Source organism: Grammomys surdaster, unplaced genomic scaffold (genome assembly GCF_004785775.1).
Source record: "Grammomys surdaster isolate TR1022 unplaced genomic scaffold, NIH_TR_1.0 125818, whole genome shotgun sequence".
Taxonomy (NCBI): Eukaryota; Metazoa; Chordata; class Mammalia; order Rodentia; family Muridae; genus Grammomys; species Grammomys surdaster.
In genome coordinates, this window is record NW_021620648.1 from 2,224,279 (window position 1) to 2,251,772 (window position 27,494).

Here is a 27,494-nt window from a genome sequence, read left to right on the forward strand (position 1 = left end):
AGGGTTAGGGTTAGGGTTAGGGTTAGGGTTAGGGTTAGGGTTAGGGTAAGGGTTAGGGTAAGGGTAAGGGTTAGGGTTAGGGTTAGGGTTAGTGCAAGAGGAGCTTAGAGTTCTACATCTTCATATGAAGGCTGCTAGTAGATGACTGACTTCCAGGCTGCTAAGTTGAGGGTCTTAAAGTCCTCGCCCACAGTGACACACCTACTGTAACAAGGCCACACCTACTCCAACAAGGCTACACTTCCTAATAGTGCCACTTACTGGGCCAAGCATATACAAACCATCACAGCCAATTCCAAAACATAAAAACAAAACGAAGAAAAGTGCCCACTTACAGTACCTGGAGAACCTGGACTTCTTACAGATGTAAAACAGCAGTCATCTGGACAGTACTTTGATAGTTTCCTCACAATGCTAAACAGAGACTTGATTTATAGCCAAAGAACTCCACTCTTTGGTATATCCTTAAGAGATATGAAACCATATGTCTCCATGACAACATGTCAAGTAAATGTTCTCAGCAGACATTAATATTTCTAAGATCCCCAGCCTCCACCATTGCTGTACAGATAAGGAATGCAGCTTACTCATGCAATGGGATATCATTTGGCACCAAAAGGGACTGGGGTATCAATAAATACTTCAACAAAGAACCTCAAGACAGCATTAGTGATAGAAAGCAATAACGAAAGGCCATGTAATTATGGAAGGCCATGTAATCATGATAGACCACACTCTACATAGCTTGACTTATACAGACTTATCCATAGCAGACAGATCTGTAGAAACCAAAGTCCACTAGTGCTTTCTAGAGCCTAAGGAAATGGGTTCTTAGGAGATCACCGCTAATAGGCATTGGTTTCTTTTGGGGTTGTTTTGGTTATGTTTCTGTTGCTATGGTAGATACTATGATCATGATAGCTTATAGAAGAGTTTGATTTGGCTTACAGTTCCGAGAGGTAAGTGTTCATTATGATGTCTGCACGCGGGAGGAGCCAGAAGCTGAGAAATCACATCTCAAGTATAAGCATCAAACAGAGGGAGCAAACTGGAAGTGGGGTGAGACTAGAAAGTCTCAAAGCCCATCCCAGTGATGTAATTAATTCCTCCTGCAAGGTGACACTTCTTAAACTTCCCCCAACAGCGCCACCAACTGGGGACATAGTGTTAAGACATCTGAGCCAATGGGAACCATTTCTCATTCAGACTCACATTCCACTCAGTGGCCCCCATAGACTTAGGGCTATATCATAAAGCAAAATGTATGTACTCCAACCTCAAAAGTCCCCAAAGTCTTTAGGAAAATTTTCAAGTCCTAAGCCCAATGTTTCTTTTGAGAATTAAGGTGATCTCTTAATTGCACCTCCCCCAAAGAATCAAAAAGCAAATCACATACTTTTAACCTATAATGGTAACGATTATGCATTACCATCTGAAGAGAGAGGCATAGGGGCAGAGTGAAGAAATAATGAACCAAAGAAAGATCAGGACCCAATAGGGATAATGACAAATCACATAGCTCCAAATTTGGTGTCTTAGATGTTGGTTTCAAAGTGCTTAGATGGTTCTGCCCATCCAGCTTTGCTGGCTGCAAGGGACAAGCCTCCTGGACTGGTTCTCCTCCCAGCATGCAGCTCTCTTCTTGGCAGATATCTCGTGGCCCTGGCATCTTCAACCTCGTGGGGTCTCCACGGCAACCAGGCTTCACTTTCCCAGTTTCACAAAACAAACTCTAAGGACCTTCATGTAAAGACTGCGCTGCCTCACTCTGCCTGTGCCTCGGTGGCTTTCTGAAACGGTGGAGAAAGAGGCCACACCCTTTCTCTCTTTCATCTTTTAGCCTCTAAAGCCAGCATGACGTGAACAACATTGCAAATACCTATACTCCAATACTGGGGGATAGAGACAGTAGAATCCCAGAAACTCAGTGGTGAGCCAGATTAGGAAAAAGGTGAGCTTCTGGGTCAGCGAGGGATGCTGTCTCAAGACGAGAAGACTGACAGCAAGAGAGGAAGACACAAGTTCTGCTCTGGCTTCTACATGCTCCTATATTCATGTGCATGGACCACAGCCAACATCCAATCTAACACATACATACACACACACACACACACATACACACACACACATACACACACACACAAACATACACACACATACACACACATATACACACACACACACACACATACAAACATACACACACATACACACACACACACACACCACCACCACCACCACCATCATCATCATCACCATCCAGTGCACACAGATACTTATTCACAAATGGACCTTACAAAAGTGAAGCCTGCTCATTCTGAAGATCTATTCTGGGATGCCAAGTGGGAGTGGAACATTAACCCAAGGAAGAAGCAGAAGACAAATGGAGGGAGAAGGCAGCAACGTTCAGACCTTAGTTGCAGATTCTTTTTCACAAGAGAGAGACTTCCAACAGCCATGGTGGACACACAGGCTCTGCAGCCTGTCAGTGGAATAGGCAATGTCTATATATTGGGCCGGCAACCATCCAGCCTCAGAGCCGGTCTCACGTGCTCAGGGCTTGAAAGATGTCATCACCTCGACACTGAAGCCCATGAGCCACCATCTGCCCATTACACCTGGATAGAGTCCAGTCCCTCAGCAGACACAGAGAACACCAAAAGCAGATGCATGATAATACAACTGAGAGCACCTCAAAACCCACTGTCCCACAGCATCCAGAGACTTCCTTTAGAGCAGTGGCTCTCAACCTTCCTAGTGCTGTGACCCTTTAATACAGTTGCTCATGTTGTGGTGTACCCCTAGCCATAAAATTATTTTTTTTTTTGCTACTTCATAACTGTAATTTAGCTAGCTATGAATCATAATGTACATATCTATGTTTTCACAGGGGTCTTAAAGGACCCCTGTGAAAAGGTCATTTGGCCACAAGAGGGTCAAGACCAACCATCCTAAGATGAAGCTGGCATTTGAATTCTAGTACCAAGCACAAATGGACTATCAGGTACTTAGTTATCCTCTTCCGACATTATAAAGAATAATCTTGTAAAGGTAAAACAACAAAACCACAACTGGCCACTTGAATTTTCAATCATGCAACTCTTAATTTAAGAAAAAAGTCATTTCGAGACACAGAAAGATCACAGAAAGGTCCTTTCTCAGAAGGACCTTAAGAATTCAGAGCTTTCATTGGCCCAGGTCTGCTGTGCGATGCAGCCCTCAGAAGTTAGAAGTTCAAGGGCAGCCTTCTCTTCTGTCCTTTCTTTTTCATATATTCATTCTTAAAATGTTGGAGAGTGTGTGTGTGTGTGTGTGTGTGTGTGTGTGTGTGTGTGTATACACATCCCCTAGACATGGTGCTCCTGTCAGAGGCTGTGTCAGATGACCTGAGAAAAATGTTTTCCATTTTCTTTGTTACTAGTCTCAGAACAAAGGGGCTAGATCACGCAACGTGTGTTTGCAATGAGTTCTTTGCCCAAACAGTCTAAAACCCTGGAAACACTTTTGGACTAATTAATGTGGCAACAAGGGTTAAAGTGAGATTACCTCCAAGTGCAGTTATCCTGATCAAAATATCCATAGAGGAAGCAGGCCACGCCCACCACAGCTGCGAGAAGGAGCATCTGCGTGTAATAGCCCAGCCAAGCAAAGTAGATTCCAATCTTCTCCCCGTAATACTTCCTGGAGACAGAGAGAGAAAGAAGGTATTTTTAGAGGCTCATCGCTCTGCAGCTTCGTCCTAGCATGGCTGCTTAGTTTTTAAGTAAAGGAGGCATTTTAAAGAAAAAACCCGATTCTGTTCACTGTACCAGCATGCTCACCGTCACCCCGGCGCCTGAGTTTAACTATGGAACAGAGAGGATGTTACAGGAGAAGAAGCAGAGTGAATTGAAAAGCAAGGAAGGAAAAAGCATTGCAGATGGGGCAGACAGGGTATCTATCCCTTGCTCTCTGTGAAGATGGACACCATGTTATAGACTCTGAAAGACCCTTCAATATGTGGGAGTCTTCTGCCCATTCTGCTGGCTGCTATTAGGTACTTGGAGAAAATGCTAGAAGTGCAGTATAAAACCCAGACCTTACAGATGACAACGCAGGTGTCTTCCCAAGTACAGGGTACATTTCTGACCCCATATGGTGTCACCCCATATCCAAAGCATGGTTTCTCTCTACACAAACGTACCCATACACCTATGGTGCACTAAATACCAGTAGGAAAATAGGAGTCTTTCTGTGAAGTTGGTCTCTCTCACAAAACATCACCTTAGTTCTGACCATAGGTAATAAGATGACCAAGATGCAGGAAAAACCTGTCCCTTCCAGAGTGGTGAATGAGGCCCCAGGGCAGCCTCACTAGGTTTCTATGAGTTGCTTTTAGGTCTGTCTTGGTCTGTGGGTTCAAGTGTTTCCAGGCTTGGAGATGTAGGTGGGTCTTCAGGTTTAGTATGGAGCTGAGCCAGTCTCCTTGAGCCCCTTGTGATGATCTGTACAAGTTTGGCCCAGGGAGTGGCACTATTAGGAGGGGTGGTCTTGTTGGTATAGGTGTGTGAAAGTCTTCTAGCAGCCTTCAGATGAAGATGTAGCTGCTCTTGCACCATGCCTGCCTGGATGCTGCCATGCTCCCACCTTGATGATACTGGCTGAACCTCTGAGCCTGTAAGCCAGCCCCAATTAAATGTTGTTCTTATAAGAGTTGCATTGGTCATGGTATCTGTTCACAGGAGTAAAACCCTAACTAAAGACACTCATCTAGTGGGGAACTCAGCTGGAAGCATAGCCTAGATCTCCAGGAGGCTGGACCAGATCACAGGATAGAGGTCAGCCCAGCGCCACAGGCTGCAAAGGAAGGCTGGCTAGGACCCACGTGGAGAGGAGCATAGGATGACACTTTCGTATGACAGGGTCTTGGTGTCTGGCCAGAAAATAGCAGGCTTGGGATGTGCCTAGAAGAAAGACCATGGCAAGGATGTGGGCCATTTTGGCCTGCCTTTAACACATTCTTGCTATGCTTTGAAAGAGGCTTGAGTGGTGCCAAAGGGCTCGTGGGCTGGAAGCCTTTTCTAGTTTGCTTGGTTCACTTTTACAGAGAGAATCCTCCTCTCCCTGTTTTTGAGTCTCTCACTACGTAGCCCTAGCTATCCTAGAACTCACTGTGTAGACCAGGCTAGCCTTGAACTAACAGAGTTCTGCCTGTCTCTACCTCCTGAGTTCTGGGATTAGAGTCATGAGCCACCACCATCTGATTAAATTTCCCCCTTTGGATGATCCCATGGAACTGTAGGCAAAGGTCATCAAACTGAGGGCTCAGGAGGTTACTGGTGAAGCAAAGAAAGGAAACTCATAGAACGGGCAGGGGCAGTTAACAAATGCATTTGGTTTACTTACAATAAGAACCCATTAAACCTACTGCTGTGCAGACTACACAACTGGCTTCCTATGGAAGGTCATTAATAAAACAGAAACTTCACACAGATGACAACCTCAAAGATACTCAGCCCTCCACCTGTGGTTCTACACCTGGGGATTCAGTCAATTGTTAACTGAAAACACTGGAGGGGGGTGGGAAATCTAGGGCTATTTGATGCTGACCACACCCAGTCTAGCCTGAAGACACAGTGGGGGGTGGGGGAAGTCTTCATCTGCATTGAACATAGAGACTCTTTTCCTGCTTACTCTGTACATGGCACAGCAGGGTACCCACCAACATACGTGTCATTTACATCACCCTAGGGATGACAAGTGATTGAAAAATGATTTAAAGTCCATGGGAGGAAGGGCACAGGCCTTACATAAGGGACTTGAACAGGTCTCCTTATTCTCAGAGGCTCTGGAAACCAGTTCCTCATGAATGCCCAGGGTAACTGTTTACATGTCTATATCCACATTCTGCTATTTTATCTATAGGGTAATTGGAGTCCATAGAAGCACACCTGTGACAGTAATCCAGATAATATTAAACAAAGCAGGACTATGGAGGACCAAGTGAAATAATTAAATGAGTCTTTATGAGAGAATTAATCTAATAAATAGTTTTTAGTGAGTGATCACTATATTGCCCTTGGAGGTTATCTGGGACTTAGACATAGCAATGGATGCTTGGATAGTGATGCCAGCAGCTGTCACTCCTAGAGAGCAAGGCAGACAGGTGGTGCTGATGCCCCGAAGTGAGACCGTGGTAACCAATGATAAACTGGACCACTCAAGACCTTCATCTTCACTAAGACAGAAGAAACCATGCCAACGGGAGCACATGGTGCTGCACGTCAAGTTTCCCCGCACAAAGCAGGTCAAGTCACTGGACAGGGATGATGTTACTGCAGCAAACGCAGAGGACAGAGGCATGCTTTGAGATCACAGTGCCCAAACTACCAGCTTCTAATAGGAAATGTTCTGAGACTCAAGCCCCATGCAGTCAAGATTTCCTATGAGGTAATAAAATGATACCTAGCAGCACACGATGAGTTAATAACACTTACTCCTGTGCAAAAAGAATTCTAAGTCCCTGACAGGTAACCTCTAACCCCTGGGTGGCTCCTGGGAGTGAAGGGAGTCTTTGCATTCATGGTGGGACCACTATGATACTTTCTGCCCACCTAAGTCATGCGGGGGCAGAGAGAGTGTGTCCATGGGGTGACTCAGGATGGACCGGCCACGTCCGAAAGACTAACCTATGACTGTCAAGTTGGGCCATGAGATCAATGAGAGTGTTGGACCTGCAGGGTAAGAAGGGACTGGAGTTTATCAGTACCAGGGATTAAATCCAGGGCAGATTCCACCACTGATTTAAGAGCAGACACTGAGACACATAAGCCATGATCTATCTACTGTGGGTACATAAGAAACCCTGGGATGAGAAACCTCTGGGTAACACGAAACTGGGTGAGCCCCTCCGGTTGGCAAGGGTATGTGAAAGCTGTGCTGCACCCACCATAGGGTATCTCTGAGTGCTTCTCAGTGGACTATTCTCTCCTGCTCACCTGATTAGATCCAATGGCTGTTTCTTGTATATACTCCGAGGGTGAGCCCATTCCCTGTACAGGAGGTAACGCTCGCTAGGACAGCTGGGGTCCTCTGACACATAGTTGAATTTGCACTGAGAAGCAGAAAGAAAGAGATGAGCGTCATGGTCCTCAGTTTACAAATCTGTTAAACAGGGCACTAATGGCCATTGAGGAAACTGCCCCACCCCCCTTGCCAGAAGGGACAGATATGCCATTTAATATTTAGTGATTCTAAAATAAGGGTGATCATTGTTGCCCTTGGAGGTTATTTGGGAATAGACATAGCAATGGAAGTTTGGATAGTGATGCTGCCAGCTGTTATTCCTAGAGGGCAAGGCAGGGAGGTGGTGGGAGCCCTGAGGATGTTGATGTCCTGAAGTGAAGCCATGCTAATCAATGAGAAACTGGACTACCCAATACCTTAGGTCCTCACAATCAAGGAACATCTGTCTGAAAGCCTACCCTGCCTTGGATGGTGGAGAGAGCAGAACACTGGCTGGTGAGCACAAGGCCACTGCTAAAGCTACTGCTACATTGTCTCTCAGTTCAGCTGTTACGCTGATGATACACAGAAAGCAAGCAGCAGAGACTGTACCATGTCATCCAAGAATCAGAGCCTCCTGCCTCTGTTTCAATCCGATCCCCCTTTTTCCTGTCTGACCCATTTTCCTGTTTATGCACAGAACCATAGTATCACCACAAGATTACTCCAGACTTAGAGATAGGAAGACTGGGGTATGGACAAATGTCAACAAACATTCTAGGACGGTGTTGTCCTCTGCTAACATCCAGAGTACAATATGCAACTGTCTCTGAGGTTCTTAAGTTTCCACTGCTAATTTTGTTGGGGCACAAAAACAGAACACACTGTCAGGTGTGGTGGCCCTGGATCTCCCGCGAGGCTCAGTCCTTGCCATCTTGACCCTGCCTCCCACTCTGCTTCTCCCCACTCTGCTTCTCCACGTGAGTCAAGCACTTCTTTGATGTTCTAGTTTTGCTTGGATACATTGTGTACTTCAGGATTGTCTTCAACCTCCAATGCACGTAACACAAAGTAGCAATGATCAAGCAAAGTGTTTTCTTTGGCTGCAGAGATTTGGACAGATTGGTAGCAAGTGCAGCAAAGTAACAGTGGGATTGATGTGGTATTTAGGAAATTCCACCACAGGATACAGTAAAGACTCTTATATAATGACCTCACATATACGTGGTACTGAAGGGCTGCAGTGATCATATTTGAAAAATTCAGTCCATAGGAGATATGCTGGCAGCTTTATAAATACTCCTGAATCCAATGGGCCACTATACCCTGTGAACAGTCCTTCCTTAGTGTCAATAATATGGTGCTTTGTCATTGTGACATGAACCCCGATAAGCCCCATTTTAAAAGCCGTGATACAGCCTGGAAATAGTATTTCAAGGGGGAAAAGTCTATTTACCGAAAATGTCAAATGAGAATTTCTAACATGTTTTCCTTACAAACAAACAAATAGACAGCCCTGCTTTTTTTTTTTTTCTGATAATGACATCTTTCGGTAATTATGAAACTAGCTATCATTTATATGACAGGGACTAATAGTTTACATAAATTTAATTGACTCTCGAAACAACTCCATGAGCTAGGAATCATGACAACACATTCCTTACTGATAAGGACACAAGGGAACAGAGAGAATATACGTCTCACAAGGGCATCTAGCTAGGGAGTGGAAGAGTGGGACTTTCCAACACAGAGTGAGTGCCGCCCTGTATGATCTGTGTTGTTGCCATGTGACCCACGGCAGGGAACTGCTCATTCTCCCTAGTTCTTAAAACCCAGCACCGAGTCTACCCCGGGGCTCCATCAGTGAAGGCTCTGCATCTCTCTTGCCCTGGATCAGCTTGTGAGCTTTCAAACATCATCTCTGTCTTATGGAGGAAGAGACAGAAGGCCAAGCAGTCTAGTCCTTCCCTGTCTCACCAGAGTACCCATGGATGTCTGCTGTTTTGCCATTTGACTTACGTCGTGCAGAGGGAACGCTGCTTTGTAGATCCCAGAACTGACCAGTCTATTAATCCCAAATTTGTTCACATTGTTCATCACTTGGTATTTGACCCGAGAGAGGATGAAATAAACCTAGAAAGATTTCAAAACAGACTATGGTTTTTACGGTAGAACCAGACCCTGCAACCACTGTTTACTACTATAGCAGACAACTGTCTGTATTGAAATCGTATCGATACTGCTAATAATAGTTAGTAGGTTTCTGTTTCTAAAAAACAAAACCACAACAACTCAACCAAGCGGCTCATTATTCAACAGCAGGTTTCAAGTCACAAGCAAGACAGAAACCATATTCAGTTTAGACGTACAATACGGCTCCTGGTGGCAGGGTTGAAGAAGGAATCTCTGTCAAGGATGTAGAAATCGTTCATCCGGCTCTTCTCAAACGGGGCAGTGAAGAACTCCTGCTCCGGCTTGATGACAGTCTCATTCACACGGAGGACCTTGGTGAACCAGTTGAGGGTCCCGAAGGCTGAGCGCGTTTTCAGGTCGTTTGGCTTGAGGGGGAGCTTGATGTGCATGATCTCAGCATAGGTGCACAGCACTTCCCAGGGCGCGTGCACTTTCACGAACACAAGCTTGTCATCGGAAACCTACGAAGGAACAAGGAACGACAGGAGCCAAACAACCATTTTCACAAGATGAAGGCACAGATTCCTGTCCCCTGTTCCAGTAGGTTTTAAAATAAAAAATCCATGTAAACAGGACATTAGCAAAAGTGAAGATATCAGATCTACAAATTATATATATATATGATACATATTACTTAATATATATTACTTAAACATTATATATATTACTTAAAGATAAATCTTTAGCTTGAGTTAAGAAACATTAGTAATTTTTTAAATATTTATTTTTAAGTCTTATCTGTGATTGTGTCATGTATAAGCACTTGTGCATGCAGACTGTGCGTATGCACTTGTGCATGTACACTATGTGTGTGCACATGCATGCAGGTGGCCCACAGCAGCCAGAAGAGAATGCCAGATCTCTCGGAGCTAGTGTTATAGGCAGATGTGCTGGGAACTGAACACTGGTTCTTCACAGGAGCAGCAAATGCTCCTAAACGCTGAGCCATCCCCCAAGACTCAAACTACTAATAGTTTAGGTGAGAAAAGCCAACCGTATATTTGTCAACACAAAATCTAAGTTAGTGACTTGAAATAACACTAGAATATTCACGGCAGTGTTATACGAATGAAAAAAATTTTTAAACCTGGAAATGGGCTGCTTAATTTATATGTATCCATTGGCAATATGATCATTGATATCAAGGGATTACACTAGCTGCTATAGATAACAGTCTACGTATTAAAGGAGAAAGCAAGTTATACAACTGAAGTCATCCCTTTTTCAAAGACAGAAGGATATACTTGGTGTAGCCACTGGCCACACGTGGAAATCAGAGGATGACTCTCAGTGGCCCCCTCTCGTCCCCAGCCATGCAATCCTAGGACTGACTTCGGGCCATCAGGGTTTTGTGGAGGTTGCTTTGCCCACCAAGCCATCTCACTGTCCTGTGGTACAGGCTTTATCTGTCTCCTTTCCCACTCCAGCTGTACATTTCCTGTGCCATGCCCCCTCCCCCAATTCCAGGGGCTGCATAAGCTCCCAGGCACACTGGTTAGCAATGGTTTCAAAGAAACTAACACTTACAGATCTTGTAGCTTCCAGCTGCAGGCCGTGGCAGATGAGGTTAGATTCATATGCTTGTCTTTTCCTCTGACAAAAGAAACGGAATACATGTTAGACAGATGGCCAGGCTTAGGAGAAAAGACTAATTGTCTTCTTAAAACTAAGAAACTATTTTCTTAAAAACTATTGGCCTTGAGGAGACATATTTGCTCAAAATGGAACAAAAGCAGTGAGCCCACTAGTGTTACAGAGGTGTTAGCCTCAAAGAGAGTGCAAGGGTATATAATGGATTCCCTGGATTCTCTTAGAGGACTGAGGGTGGCCTTGTGGGGCTTTGGTCCCTTAGACATCTATAAAATTGATATGACACAATCTCTGGCTCCTGAGAGCACAGAAAAGAAACATCATTCATTGATGTTATTTTCCAGAGTTAGAGATTCCAGATTTTAAATTTTTATTTCTATATTATATAGTCAAATGATTCAATATTAGATGCGTGTAGATTTACACATACACACACACACACACAAACACTCCGTGCATGCCTTAAGTAAGACAATACAACAATACAGAAAACTCTAACAGGAGTCAAAGTATTTGCAATGAAATGTTCATAAAGCCAAACATCTATCTCTAAGTATCCAAAACAGGGAACTATCTGATGATAGTCCCACTCCCAAGTTATGAGGCCAACTCACAAGACACGCATGCGTACATGTGAACACAAACAAAACTTAAAAAGTAAATATTTAAGAAACTACTAGCCTTACGTTTCTTAATTCAAACTAAAGAATCATCAAGTGAAAAATGTATAGTCATCTGCAGATCTGATATGACTTTACTTTCGCTGGATACATTGGATGTACTATTATACTATATGGCCAGGAATCTGCAGACAGAGGGTCAGGACCCAAGGGAATCATACAGATGTGAGGACTTCTGCCCTGATAGCCCTTCATGATGTCCTGAAAGGCAGAAGCTAAAATAGATCTTTTCTTGCTCACATTGCTACTGGCTATGGTGTTGAGCAGAACAGTAGCAAGGAAACAACACGTAGGAAGCAGTTGTACTGTGAGAGAGACAGAGAAGATGGGTGGATACAGAGCTGAAGAACACAGCACTGGGAGAGCCGAAGCTCAGACTGTCACCACCTCTACAGTCCATGCAAGGAAACTGAGGCCCCTGTGCCCTGCCTTTTCATCTGTTCATCCTGAAGAAGAGATTTTCACACAAGGTAAACTACCTGACGCTCACAGATCTGAATTCCCATTCTTGAGGAAGCCCTTTCCCTCATAACAGCTGAGAATGGTGGATGAGGTCTTTTCCTCTCTCTCTCTCTCTCTCTCTCTCTCTCTCTCTCTCTCTCTCTCTCTCTCTCTCTCTCTCTTTCAGCAACAGCCACACACTGCTGGACAGACGTCATGATAGTCCAGGGGTAGCATCAACCACTTTACCAGACAGCACCACTCCTGACTTCTCCCTGTGAGGACCAGAGAAGGCCCTGAGGTGCTGTGCCCCAAACACAGAAAAATCCGGTTAATAAGTTGTGAACACCCAGTTCACACACACATACCCTGCATCCACACGTAACGTCCCTGGTGACATTCTATGGAAACGTCAGAACCGGACACGGTTTTATTTGTATTCAGTGACCTCAGAGTTCTAATAATAAGCAAATCCCACTTTGCACACATGAGACATAACCTAGAGGAGAGAGCCACCAAAGCAAGCGCTAGAACGTCCTAGAGAGGAACACCTGGCTCGGCTGAAGCCCCGGACTCAAAACCATGGGAAGACTCAAGGTACTGCTTTCCCCCTGGATCCCAGCAAGTGCTAGGACCCTCTGAGGGCAGCCTCACCAACTCGCTGAATAGTCTTTGGGCATTTTTGATCTTTTCTACCCCGGCCCATCTTATTTCCAGCTTGTCTTGGGAAGTAGCTCTTATTTCCATAGCACTTCTTCATCTGGAGTCTAATGCTCATGTTTGCTCGCTTACGGCAATGCAATCTTATTCCTGAGCCCTTCTTTACCAGGGAAGACACTTGGATTATGTGGAGCTGGGATGAGAGTGGCCCTCATCGGTGAACATACTTGAATGTTTGCTTTCAAGTCCATAGACTTGTTTCGGAAGGGTTAGGAGCCATGGTTTTGTTTGACCGGCTACATCACTGGGGGCAGGCTTTGAGGTTTCAAAAGCACAGGCCAGTCAGTCAGTCAGTCAGTCAGTCAGTCAGTCTCCCTAACCTCGTGTGTGTGTGTGTGTGTGTGTGTGTGTGTGTGTGTGTAAGACGGAAACTCTTAACTATACTAAGAAAATAACAGTCTGAAGTTGCTAAGGTTTGTGGCGAGAATGAATCTTCCTTGAAATTGTGAAAGGGAGAGAGATTCACACTAGTTCTCTGTCAAAGTTCACGCCGCAGATGTGACAGCCACAAAACATAATGCAGTTAGTGGGAAAGCATTATGTGGGGTGTGTGTGTGTGTGTCACCTCTGTGTGTGTTTGTGTGCGTGTATGCACACATGTGCAGAGGTTGGCATTTGACTGTCTATGGCTTTGGACATCCCCTGGGGTCTTGGACTACATCCCTCACAGATGAGGGGAGAGCACTGTACTCTATGCATTTATTAGTTTCTTAGATAAACGCTTACTAAGGTTCTGTTATTCTTCAGGAAATTTACAAACTTGTCAAAACATAAAGCATATTTTTCCATGTGTGCAATAGAAGATTTACAGAGAAACCGTCCGTGACTACAGACTTTCTCCCACGTTAGGGCAGAAACACACACGTTTCCAGGCAATGCAGCGGATGTCTTTGTTTGCAATGGACATCCCACGTTTCAGGTCATTGCAGAACCTGTATCCACTACAGCAGGCATGTGCAGTGATTCTGCCTCTCCCTAGTTCAGTGGCTCTCAACCTTCCTCACGCTGTAACCCTTCGATATAGTTCCTCATGTTGTGGCGACCCCTAATCATAAAATTATTTCATTGCTGCTTCATAACTGTAATCTTGCTGTTATAAATTGCAGTGTAAATATCTGATATGTGACCCCTGTGAAAGGGTCATAAAGTTCCCAAAGGGGTTGAGATACACAGGTTGAAAATCACTGCCCTAGTGTCTGGTCAAGTTCAGCTCTACTCCAGACTCTGTCCTGAGTGGTTTTTTTTTTTTTTTGTTATTGCAGTTGTTATGGGCTTCTTTTTCTCCTCCTCCTCCTCTTCTTCTTCCTCTTCCACCTCTTCCTCTTTTTCCTCCTCTTTCTCCTCTTCTTCCTCTTCCTCCTCTTCCCCCCTCTTCTTCTTTCCTTCTCCTCCTCCACCTCTTCTTCTTCCAAGTTGATACAAATGAGAGAGGGAACCTTAACTTAGAAAGTGTTTCCATCAGATTGCTTGTAGCAAATCTGTAGGGCATTTCCTTAGTTGATGATTGATTCAGAAGGGCTCAGCCCACTATGGGTGGTGCCATTCTTAGGTAGGTGGTCCTGGGTTCTATAAGAAAGCAGTCAGAACAAGCTATGAGGATCAAGCCAATAAACAGCATCCTCCATGGCCTCTGCATCAGTTCTTGCCTCTAGGTTCCCACTTTCCGTTCCCACCAAGATCTCCCTCAGTTGGTAGGTGTGGCCTAAGAGTTGTAAAATGAAATAAATTCTTCTCTTCCCAAGTTGCTGTTGGCCATGGCTGAAGTGGAAACTCGAGTGTTCTTTGGAAAGTTGTGTTGGATGGTGTTTTGCTAAGGCAAACACCTGGTGTGCCATGGCTTCTTGCAGCTTTTGTGGACTTGGGCTGATTGGCAGGATGATGTCAGCTGACAGATGCACATGCTTACGCAAGACCCGTGGAGGAGATGCTTGGAGGGAGTATAAAAAGGACCCCCCCAGACCATGAAGGAGGCTGAACTTGGCTGGCTTATAGAGTTAGCTGTGCACCGCTTGTTGGTCTTGCATCTTGGCTGGTCTTTGCTTTGCTTAGAGAGGCACAGCTGAGAACTTCTCCTGGTGTTCCTGCTGGTCTCTCCTGCTGAGGCCTGGCTGTCTCTGTTAGGCAGTGCCACCACTGCTGATTCATGTTTGCTATCCTGACTCTACTGAGCTGGACTGCTGGTGTATCTGAAAAGTGTGAGTGGATCCAGCTGCTGATCTATGAACCGAACTGCCAATTTCCAGACAACACAGAAGGGAATTGCTCCAAAGAACCATTTCTAATCTAAACAGGTCCACTTCCCCCGTATCTTTTCTCCTACCTCTGGTGGGTGGTGGACTACAAGGGAGGGTAGAGCGTTTAAGAACCATCATTAAAAATAAGCTTTGAAAAAATTAAAATTACACATGGTGTTCTCTGCAGCAACAGAATCCCTAAGACACCCTGAATTGGAAACCATGTGTCGCCATGCAAGGAAAAGCTCACTGTGGAGAAAGAGACGAATGCCAACTCCAGAGAGGGACTTAACGGGAAGCTGTTGGCTACTCCAGTGGTAGTAGGGGATTTTAACTAATGTTTTACTAGTTCCTTTTCTGTCAGTGTGACAAAATTATCAACAGAAATAACTTAAAGGAGGAAGGCTAGTTACAGCAGTGAAGGCGTGCTGTGCTTCCGGTAGTGGGAGTGTGTCCCAGCGGCTCGTTTATATGGCGGTGGATAGGAAGTGAAGGCCAGAGTACAACCTGCAAGATCCATGTCCCTCATGACCCACCTCTGCCATCTGTGTCCTAACTTTCTGAGAGATTCACAGCTTTCTAAAAACAGCTCTACAAACAGGGGAACGTGAGTCGTTGGGGAGGGGGGATTTCACTTTAAAATCTAACACATATGAAGACTCAGGCTCAAGCATTTAGGTCTTAGGGACAGTATCTTAGGGATGCTGGCAGAAAACAAGTCAACAGTGATTGGCTCTGTTACAAATCCCCTGCTCCACTACAGTTAGCCCCAAAACAAGGCTCAGCTGTTTCCTTTCTGGCCACCAACCATGAACTAGTGAACTGTCCCTCATGCTTGGCACCTATCCAGCAGAGCCCTATTCTGTTTGTGAACTACATTCCTTCCTCATTGAGACAATGGTGGCCATTCACTGCACACCTCCAGGTTTCTTCCTTCCTGCCCAGTAACTGCTGCTATAATCTCTCTTCATGGCAGCTGGAAATCCACTCTTTTTTTTTTTTTTTTTTGAGCTTCCTGGGAAACTGTTCTTATCGGTTGGCCACAACTCAACTCAAATGTTTCCATTCTATGACTATCATATATCCCATGGTCCTCTGGACTTTTATTACCACTCCTGCCCCTAGAGATGTTGATGTTTTAATATCAATATCATTAGTACTTAATATAGGCCTATAAAATAGTATACATACCATAAATGTTTGATGAATGAAGAAATTGAATGCTCTGTAGATTAATGGCTTCCTGTTACTCAGAGATCAACTGGCATGTTGGAATGCTACAGTGTAACAACCGGCTTCCTTCATCATCTGCCCCCAGTGAGCCTTTACAGTAGGCGGGTATTGGGAAATATGGTGGAGGAGGAGAAATAGAGTTTTTTTCTTGGAGTATCCAAATATTAGAGAGAACAGGATTTCCAGGGCAGTGGAGTCTCACAGACATGCCAGAGAGTTTAATAAGAAGAAGACAGAAGAGGTAAGGTTCTGAGAGCTGGGCTATCTCTCATCAGACGCAGCCAAACACACCACTCCTGACTTGGTCCAGTCCACTGCACCAATCACAGACTTTATACATTGAGTGTTGGAAACCAGATATGGTCCATTTTTCCCACAGATTTTTCTGAATGAAAGCTACACCTTCTCACTAGTTTCACAGGCCCTCTCCTCTTAGATGTTATTCTACCCCACTCTCATAATTTGGATTTCTCTTTATTCCTGGGTTTGGAGCAAAGATTCAAATCTTAGCCCTTCCATTTACCACCTCTGTGATGTTGGGTGATAACTTGAGAGAAGTATCACTGTGTATTGTTTTCATCTCTAGACTCAGTGATCGCTTCACTCTAGAGTTAAAGATTAAATATGACTGTGATGGTTTGTATATGCTTAGCCCAGGGAGTGGCACTATTAGAGGGTGTGGCCCTGTTGAAGTAGGTGTGTCACTGTGGGTGTAGGTTTTAAGATTCTTGTGCTAGAGCAAATATTCTGCTAGCAGCCTTCAGATGAAGATGTAGAACTCTCAGCTCCTCCTGCACCATGCCTGCCTGGATGCTGCCATGTTTCTGCCTTGATGATAATGGACTGAATCTCTGAACCTGTAAGCCAGCCCCAATTAAATGTTGTCATTATAAGACTTGTCTTGGTCATGGTGTCTGTTCACAGCAGTAAAACCCTAAGACAATGACTACAGGGATTCAGTATAACACGTGACACCTGGTACCCAGTTCCTTATATTCTTCAAGACTTCAAGAATCACCTCTCCTCTCTAGTGCCAAAAATCTGAAAAGAGTGGCAATAACCATCTACTCTGTCTCTACACTGTACACCCAATGATCCCAGTCCCTCCACTGAGGTACATGCGCCATTCTACAGGAATGCTTTGAATGGATCTTAACCTTCAGTTCTCTAGTCCTCTGCCTTCTGTGCTTTAGTGGCCAATCCGATCTTGATCTTTAAACTACGTCTTTGATGTCTAATGAGTGTGTATTCTTTCCATCATCTCAGGGAAATGAGGTATCTGCTTAACTCTTCTGCCTCCCCTCTGAGTGCCCCAAGGCCACTAGACACTGTTACACGTGTGCCCATCACAGATGCAGAAAACATAAAAAAAAGTCCTTCAGTCTCATTTGAATACCTTAATAATATTCTTTCAGGGGAGATGGACTAATTTTATTTGGCTAACTTCAAAGTGTTAGATATTTAGATTGTTTTTAATTTTCCCTTGTTATAAAAAATCCTTGTGAAATAGTCTTCATACACCTTTTGTTACTTCCTTGGGGTGAAATCTGAGAAGTAGAACTGTTCGATCAAGTGTGTTTGGAAGTCCTTTAACACATACAACCATAGTGCCCTCCAGGAAGGTTGTGCTAATTTATCTTATTTTTGTCCCTATTTGGTTCTTTACAAAGAACTCACAAGATATTTACCCGCCTTGTCTTCACATAATTGGTGGAGCTTGGAGTTGCCTTGTAATGCCTCCCTGAAAAGTATAATAAATCCTTAAGCAGTTGACTCAAGGATAGGACATTTACATTTGCTTGAACATGTTAATAAACCTGGTGTCACTTTAACAAGACAGATCCTATGTCAATTCTCAAAGAACCAGTGGCATATTTTAAAAATTGATCTAACCCGTTTTACTTGTGTCACACAATGAAAGCAAAGGCATGCCTGTGTATTCTATTTGTCAAACAGGCACGGAGTGGCAAGGGGCCGCTCACTTCAAAGACTTCTGAAGTCTGTGTGAAATTGTCATCTGCACTTCTCAGGAGAACTCACATTGCATCAGTAACCATTCTTGATAACTGAAGAACTGGTGCAGAATGTTTTCTATGTTAAGACCAAAGACAATTAATATTGCATATTGACTGGCACACCCAATGCTCAGTAAATATTTGTTGAATAAATGATTATCTGAAGACAGAGTTTTAACTGAAATTTATCTTAGGGGCTTGCTGGGAAATCTTACATATGAAACCTAACCCACTATGCTCTCTGATTTGTATTTGGCAGGAAAAGAAAACCAGACTTACAGTCTCTGTGCTGTAAATTCCTTTATCTGTATGGAAGCAAAATCCATCAGCAAGGCAATGAGATCTACCTTCTTCACATAAGGAATTCCAGTAAAGACAAAGTGGCCACTCATTGTCATAATGTATCCCTCACGGGAAGAAACACACACAGGTCTATCACCATCTGGAAGAGTGGGCTCGCAGTAAAAAATGAAGGAGAAGAGAGCAGCTCCCAACCACCCTCCAAAAATTTAATTTATTTATACTGCCTTTGAGAGACTAATACAACTGTCAGAGAAATAAAGATCTCAGAGATTAAGGACAGCCTGACATAATTAAAGAAGCCTTCTGTCCCTAAACACTGTGAATTACTGACTCCATGTCTCATTGGCTTAATGAAGTGACTGCTGTTCAGGACTTACCTGTGAATCACACTGTACAAATCCTGATTATAAACAGGAGACTCTAAACCTCCTTCATGGGACCTGCCTTCCTTCACGGTACCTGCTTTGTCAATGGAAAAAGCAGGGACTTCAGAGACTAAGATGTCAGAGAGTGAAGGACACTGGGAATAGACTCTATGAGATACATGTAGATTAACTTCTAATATCTTTATAATTCCATTAAGCAAAGTACCAATGGCTCTGTTATTTTACTTTCATATTTTATTTTCCTTTGGCTAATCTCTGCAGAGCCTGCAAAGATGCACAAGAAACGAGTCAAAGGCTCTTAATTCATGTGAAAATTATTAATTACTTTATGTGTTAATTTATTAGCTACATAGCATGTGCTCCAAATGGTTTGGTAAGTAGAATACATAAACTAATTAATTGCCACTTAATTTATATTCACGTGCTGGTGATACATTTAGCGTTGGTGGTCCGGTGTGATGAGGAATTTACTCAAGCGGGTAATGTGTGTTCGTGTAGGGCCAAAAAGCAGATGAGCATTTTTCAATGACAAGCATAAATGAAGGTGAATATTTAGATGCAGTTCAGTTTCAAACTTTACTTTTAAATTAACATTTTGGTATAATTAAAAAGAAATACACAGTCATTGTGGGTCACTTTAAAAGCAAGCTACCCCAGAAGGCAAACTGCCTGTAACCCATCACTAAATAAAGGAAGCAAAGGATGTGAGGTGGTTTCCGCCCTTCACAGCTTCTAAAAACAACTTGGAGAGACAGTCTTTGAATACAACCCCTGGGCCTTTGGTCTAGAGCAGTAGTTACAACCTGTGGGTGCAACCCCTCGGGGGGTGGGGAGCAGTGAACGACCCTTTCACAGCAGTGGTAGATATCTTGCATACCAAGTGTTTACATTATAACTCCTAACTGTAGCAAAATTACAGTTATGAAGTAACTACAAAATAATTTTGGAGGTGGGGGTCACCACAACATGAGGAACTGTGTTAACGGGTTTCAGGGTTATAAAGATTGAGAACCACTGCTCTAGAGCTGCTGATTTCAGGAGGGATGAGGAGGAGTCAAAGCAATCTTCCCACAGGACAACCTAGATACAGTCAAATATTGATGTCCAGAGGATGGAGGGAGGGCAGTCTAATGCACATGGCTGTTATACCCATGAACTCACAGATGCTGTGGCTGTCTGCATAAGAGCTGCACATGATAGGCCTGTCAGCAGTCTGTCACGGGAGGAGGAGGGACTCAAGGGGCCTGTTGTTCTTTGAGGAACCATTGGCAGTTATCTGTGGCTAGGGGAGTCCTTTTCTTCAGGGGTACAGTCCCTGGTAAGTTGTCCCTGCTCCAGTAAATACCAACCTCCAAATGCTCACACAGAAAACAGAACAAGCAGAGTTGGGGGTGTGGTTTAGAACAAAGGGTTCCCCAGGAATAGGAAGAGAAGGTTATCAGGTAGAAAATGAGCATCATATACCATATTGTACCAAACTGTCAAAGGATAAAGAAATACATTTTTATTAAAAGAAGAAGGAAAAAAAGAAATACTTCCCAGAGTGCACCTTTCAACATGCATGTGCACACCAGCAGATTTGTTCATGATTGCCTAACCCCCTCAAGCCTTTTCTATGTAGGAATGTGGTTTAGTTGAGGAACCTTTAATAGATCCCTTTAACAGATAGTAGTTAAATATCCATTTGGTCCCTTTAATAGATATTATTTTTAAACATGAGACAGAAGGGACTGTGACGACCAGGGCAACAGTGGTCTTTCTTCAAACCTAAGGCTAGACAGTAAGAACAATTAGCAAAAGGGTATGCTTTCCCCATCTTTGTGAAAGTCTCAGGGTCTTCAATGAGCTGACATGAAACAGTTTCCAGTGTATCATTGTTTCTGTCTGGTTTTGAGGTTTAGGGCCAATGACATTATTTATTTTGGAAACAAGCAGCAAGACCCAGTCCACTGCTCTTACACCACACACTCAAGGGTTAAACCAAACACACTTCCTAGCTGCCGGCTAACTCCTAATTCTAATTCAATTTATTACTTTTAAGCTTTGATTTTAGTCCTGTAAATAGGGTGAAAAGCAAAGGGAGAAAAATAAAAAATCTTAAAAGAAAGCTCCTGGCATTAGTTCCAAAACATTAAAATAAAAAAAGAAAGAAAGAAAGAGAGAAAGGAAGAAAGAAAGAAAGAAAGAAGGAAGGAAGGAAGGAAGGAAGGAAGGAAGGAAGGAAGGAAGGAAGGAAGGAAGGAAGACCCGGTTTCTCTCTATAACAGGAGCCTGGGTGCCTACCACCCGGGAAGGTGATGTCATGAAACAGTGGTCATGAGAATCGAGCATTGTCAAGTAACATATCATAGTGTGAGCCTCTGGCTTCTGATCCCTGGGGAATCAGACTCCTCTATGGGGAAAATGCTCATCTCAGGGAATGACCTCAGCAGTTGTGATTCTTTGCCCATCGACACCCTCCCTTGATGATGCTGAGACTGGAGGAGATGGTGTCTGTTCCGAAGACTAGAACATGACTCTTCCATCTGAACAATCGATTTTGTCTGTAGTTGTGTTGAGAAAGAACATTAGCTCACATTATTGGTAACACTCCCAGTTCTGGGTCGACCAGGAAGCTCAGAGGTGAACGTGCAGCTCAACTCCTGAACAAAACCTTAAGGTTCACAACACAATTCATTTTAATTTTCTGGCCTTTCATACAAATGCCCTGAAATAAGTTTACCCTTTGCTCTCTAACTTTTCTACTTGCTTAATTTAGTCGACAAAATTGTACATACATTTATCATCTACACTAAATGCGTTTCCCATATTTATACATGTGGAAGGGTAGCTTTCAACTACTTGGCAATTGATTATCTCTTACTTATCCTGGGAACTGAAAACTATTCTCTTAGCCATTTGCAACAACATAGTACCTTAACTATAGTCTCTATCAATATACAAAACATCTCTTGAAATTATTCTCCCCAACAAAAAATGTTCTACCCACCGGCAAACATCCTCCCAAACTTTCTACTCACACAAAGATCTGGGAAGCCCATTCTAATCTCTTCATCTACAAGTTTAACTTTTAATACTCCACAGAAGTGTCAACTCTTCCAACAATATAAATTATTTAATGCAGTGTTATACATAAGTAGGGAGCTAATAAATAAGAAACTATGTAGTATTTTAAAGCCATTAAGAAACAGTTTTGTGTCATCCTCTTTGCTATCTGTTGTCTTAGTGGCCACAAACTTCCACAGATAGCCCATTCTTGCTATCTGTAGGGTCTGCATTTGCAGATTCAACTAAACTAAGATGGGAAATATTGGCGTGTGGGAGGGGGTGTGCTTGCTCCCTTCATCTGCAGGATAGAGATTGGGAAGAGACTCTGATCCATGCTAGACAGGGAGGTACAGTGGAACGTCTGCAAAGGGTCCTTCCACAGGAGCTTCTTTATCTCTCAAAGGAGACATCTTCCTTTCACGTTGGCTGCCTGGAGTCCCAGCCTTCACCCCATACCCAGGAGATGTTTGTTTGAGGGTCAGGGCAGCAGGATGGAATGGCCTCATTAAGCTGAAAGATCACCTGCCTCAGAAATGGCTCTACCCTCTTGATTAGTTACATAATCATTTTCTTCTTCTGGCAATTAAGACATTTGAAACCTTGTTTTCTTGTGACTCACAATAAAAACCATCCAAACTGATTCTATGCAAAGCATAGCATAAGCCAAAGAAGGCATGCTGAGCCAATTTACAATCCCCCCATATAACATGCAATAGTAAACATCTTATGTCAAACTTAGGACATGATTTTACCAATATAAATGAGTAGAGTTACATAGTATATTTAAAGGCTTGGCTGGACCAGAACTTTCTCTTGTTCCTGAGGATACAAGGGTTTTAAGTCTCTGTGTGTATTCAGGGTGCCTGTATCCCTATGAGTTCCATCTTTCCACAGCCCTAAAACTTGCTTACAGAACTCCTTTCATCAATTCCGGCAAAGTCAATCACGGTGTTGTTTTAGGAAATCAATACGACATACACAAAACCTTTTCCTTTTAAGGAAAACAGGACTTTGAAGTTGCCTTTTCATGGCGTTGTTCTAAATCTTCACTAAGCCCCAACACGGAACACAACAAGGCTCAGAAATGTCTGTCCAATTAATAAAAATGTGGTTCCAAGCCGGGCTTTGAAATTTGACAGAGTATAAAATTAAGAAATATATGCAAATACAAACTGAAAACACTTCAAAGCCCAGCTCATGAACATCAACATGAAGGTATCACTCACTGTGTTGGAGGATTGCCAAAATTAATGATGACTTTTTTTTTCCCTCCTGACTCGATGAGAGTCACCCTGAGACCTACGTTCCTATCTAGAGCAAATGAAAAACTTATTAATAATGTGTGTAGCTTCAGGTGCCCTTCAGCACAGCAAGCTCTTTTCTAAAGCCAGACCATCTTCTTTCTACTTCCTGGGATCTGATCTGTTTAACTTGCTTTACACAAACGCTGCCCAGCTATCAGCATATGGGTGGTCCATGACTGGTAACAGTAAACATGGATGGGCCAGCTATTGCAGCATCCAGGGGGAATGATCGAGCCCACTAGCTACTTTAGTGATAAAGCTGGGTAGCAGGAGAGTTATGTCTTTTATAGCAGACCATCGCTTTGCGATCACACCAAATACAAAAGAGAAAGCACGACATTAACATCTACCACTTGTGTCGTAATCAGAAACCTACATGATATCTACATATGATATCTATTTAGTTTTAATTTTAGCCACATGGTAGGTGTTGAAGCCCCCGTTTTGCAGAATCTACAATGCCGCTGATTATATGATGAACCAATATTTTTTTATATACCAGTAGGAAAAAATATTTTCAGCCAACTATAAAATTATGATAACCTATTTGTAAGATGCACTCTAAACTCAGAGACATCTAAGTGCGTGTGTATGGGAGGTTACAAAATTGACAGGGAGATTTGCCTGAGGCACAGCTCCACTCCTGCCAGAACCACCAGTTGCTGGGCCCTGCTGCTTGACACCACTGAGCACCACGGCTGCAGTCACTGCCAGCTCCCAGCAGCGATGCCCAGGAGCTCCTCCTTCACCCAGTCAGTCATCCTCTCTGCTCTTTGTGTGGATGTCCTGGTTGATTCTGGGACTGCCTAATGAATACACCAAAGCCTCTGTTTCAGCCTCGGTCCCCAAATGACTGCATGCCACACAGCCCCAACTCTAAGCCCTATGCAGAAGGAGAACGCCACTTTCTACTTTGGGGTAATAGATAAATGCATCCCCTTCTTTCCTTTTTTTTTTTTTTTTTTTTGGTTGAAGCTGATGATCTGGGGAACAGTTCATATAACTCAAACTACTCCAGCTAGGACAGTGGCTGAATTAGAATCTGGATGTCACTTTTTTAAAACCCTGGGCTTATTCTGTTGTACCAGACACATTTCAAACTCTAAAGTTAACCTTCTCCAAATTTAAACAAAACAAACAAACTAACAAAAACAAAAAATCAAAACAAAAACGTTTTCGTCACTTGCTTTCAATGAATGAGCAAAAATGAAAGGATTAAAGACTGGTATAGTCTGTGAATACTATATAGACAAGGACACTGAAAGCTGTGTGTATGCTATGTCACATGTGTGGCGGGGACTATAATGGTGCAGTGAGTTCCAACATGGATGTAAACATCCATGTGTATATCCTTTTGCCCTCTGTGAGTTCAGTGCAGTTTGCGTTTCAGTAAAGAAGTTGCGGGTGGCTGTGCTAACCCTGGCTTGTCTTTTAATTTCTCAAAGCGAGAAGAGACAGGGCCTCATGTGGAGTGAACGGGGTTACCAACCCACAGTCAGAATTTCAGACCCAGAATTGTTCCTGTCTAAAAGAACTACAGGGACAAAAAATGGAGAAGAGACTGAAAGAAAGGCCCAACTTGGGATCCATCTCATAGGGGGCTCCAAGGCCTGCCACTATTACTGGTGCTATAGTGTGCTTACACACAGGAGCCTGGCAAGGCTGTCCTCTGAGAGGCCCTAACAGCAACTGACTGAGACGGAAGCAGATACCCAACCATTGGACTGAAGTTGGGGACTCCCATGGTTGAATTGGGGGAAGGAATGAAGAAGCTGAAGGGGAGGGAGACCCCATAGGAAGACCATCAGTCTCAACTAACCCAGCCCCCAGGGAGCTCCCAGAGACTGAGCCACCAACCAGGCAGCATACACAGGCTGGTCCGAGGTCCCAGGCACATATACAGCAGAGGACTGCCTGATCTGGTTTCAGTGGGAGAAAATGCACCTAACCCTCGAGAGACTTGAGGGCCCAGAGAGTGGGGAGGCCTGGGATGGGTGGAGCACCCTCTGGGAGGCAAGGGGGAGGAGGAATGGGATGAGGAACTGTGGGAGGAGAGACTGGGAGGGGAGGGTAACAGCTGGAATGTAAATGAATAAATAAATAAAAAGAATGGTTTTGTTTCTGCAAGAGGCGAGAGTCCAGTGAATGCGAAAGGAAAAGGTGAGAGGAGGCAGAAGAGTTGGAAGCTCAGGGTCTGGATATAAGCTGAGCCTGTCTCCACCCTGACTAGAGGGAGCACCCAAAGCCCTGGGTGATTATCTGGCTTCTCTACCATCAACTCTCATTCACAAACGGTGTGATGACTGAGCCCAGCTCGTGTGTGGCAAAGAGTGAAATGAGAGAAAAGAAAAGCCATGAAGGGACCCACACCTCTGGCAGCAGAGGTCTTGTCCTTAATCATCTGCCAGTCTCTCCAGGCCAGGTGCAAGTCACCCGCCCCGCCCACCCCGGTGCCCCGCCCACCCCGGTGCCCCGCCCACCCCGGTGCCCCGCCCACCTCCGTGTCCCGCCCACCCGTGCCCCGCCCACCTCCGTGTCCCGCCCAACCCTGTGCCTTCATGAAAATCTGCTCTGCACAACGCAGCAAAGTGCAACGCCTTAAAAGTAAATTCTCCCTTCCTTATGAAACCAACTGGGGAAGAGCCCGAGCGAGCTTCTGTTTCAAATCAACAAAATCTCCTGCTACCATGCCTTGAAGGATCTCTGGCCGAGAGAACAGGGGAGGGATGTTTTGCTCGCAGTACTCCACGTCATCACCTGCCTGCTTACTTGAAACCAACACGCTGCTCGCTTCACAATATTAAAGGGAATAAAAGAGAAATTAAATAGAATGCGAGTCCTACCTTCTGTTTCTCATTTGTCCCTTTCTTATTGTTCTCCTTTTTGCTCTCATCTTCGTACACGAGGACGAAGTCGATTCGTCTCTGGCCGTCCGTGAAAAATAGGGAGTCAGGCTTTCCGTTAAATTCTTCCTGTGTGTGGAGTAGGGAAAACAGCAACAAGGTGAGATGTGGAAAGGTAATGACTGGCAGGTGTGTACCTCTTGGCTCTCACTGGCTCACTGATGAGCTCCCTGAGGCAGAGAAATACATCCATGCGGAGTTCCCTACTCTCTACAGCGTGTCTGTTCTTGGTTGGAGGAAGTCTGTGATTTGAGGAGTATGGAAGTAGCCTAGAGTGCTTGGGAACAGGCAGTATTATGTGCAGGACACAACTGTCCCAGGTTCTACCTGTCTGGACAGCAGAGGGGAGTCAGGACGTGAATGGAACTCAGGAATGAGAACTTCCAGGCCGATGAACTGAATTAGCAAGAAGAAAACTATGAGACTTAACACTACCGGTGGGAGCCTCGTCACCTGTCTGCCTTATCTTCTAGCTTCTAATTGGTTTTCATGACATCTCTCTGGACATCATTACTGCACTTACGGTATTGCTTTAAACAGATGAGAAAAGTAGCTACCAGGTACACAAAGCAACATCAGTCACTGGCGTTTGCCTACAAATCCACAAGCAGTGTCCCCTGACGCATGAAAAACAAATTCTAGTCACTGTAAATGTCTATGGTAATAAACTGAGTCTTTAATTAAGAGCTTAAGAGATGGTACTCTGAGCTGCATACGATGGTACAAGCTACCGTGATTCCAACACTACCTGGGCTGAAGCAAGAGGACCCACAGGCCAGCCTGGGCTACAATGTGATGCTCCATCTCAAAAAGAAGGGTATGTGGGAGAATGAATATGGTAACAAAATAAGATGTTAGAGCAAAAGATGGGCTTAATATAATTAAATAATATAATATATATTGTATATAATTAAAACAACTGCTGTCCCTCAGTTCCCACACACATAGACAGAGCTGGTTTAATCCGCTATAAGGAGAGTCGTTATCCTCACAGCCTATAAAAAAAATGCTATGTCAACTTCATTGTTTAAGAACCAGGCTGCTTTTTAACTGGTAAGTGATGGTTTTTAGATTTCCCCCATTAAAAACAAACGGGGAATCGTGCCTTGCAATCATTTGACAGAACGACCCTCACGCTACGTTCATTAAACGTGATTAATTCTCATCTGCGTTCAGCATCAATTAGCGCAGAAACTGTTGGGTTTTACCACCGTCCCAGCACCTCCTTTTCTCCGCACTTCTGAGAAGATGTAATCTTTGCAACTCATAAAACGCGCTTACGTGTCTTTCCTTTCCTCTCTCCCAACTGGGGCACTTGGAGGCTTCTCACCACCACGGATGAGCTTTCTGCTTGGCAGGCTACCCAACCTGCGGAGGCAGCATCACCAGGGGTACCTGCCTCCATCCCCACATCCCTACAGGCCAGTGGTCCTCAGCCTTCCTAAACCTGTGACACCTTA

The 27,494-nt window shown here is 44.1% G+C and overlaps 1 protein-coding gene across 2 annotated transcripts in view; it reads right to left on the reverse strand.

Moving 5' to 3' along the window:
• Ano6 (anoctamin 6) overlaps positions 1–27,494 on the reverse strand; it is a 184,952-nt gene that overhangs the window by 59,050 nt on the left and 98,408 nt on the right. For both annotated transcript variants that reach the window (XM_028789340.1, XM_028789341.1), the window contains 6 exons: positions 25,975–26,103; positions 10,705–10,770; positions 9,354–9,638; positions 9,004–9,117; positions 6,978–7,093; positions 3,547–3,681 (listed from right to left, as the gene is read on the reverse strand). In XM_028789340.1, the coding sequence (XP_028645173.1) occupies positions 3,547–3,681; positions 6,978–7,093; positions 9,004–9,117; positions 9,354–9,638; positions 10,705–10,770; positions 25,975–26,103 (845 nt within the window). The remainder of the gene's footprint in view (positions 1–3,546; positions 3,682–6,977; positions 7,094–9,003; positions 9,118–9,353; positions 9,639–10,704; positions 10,771–25,974; positions 26,104–27,494) is intronic.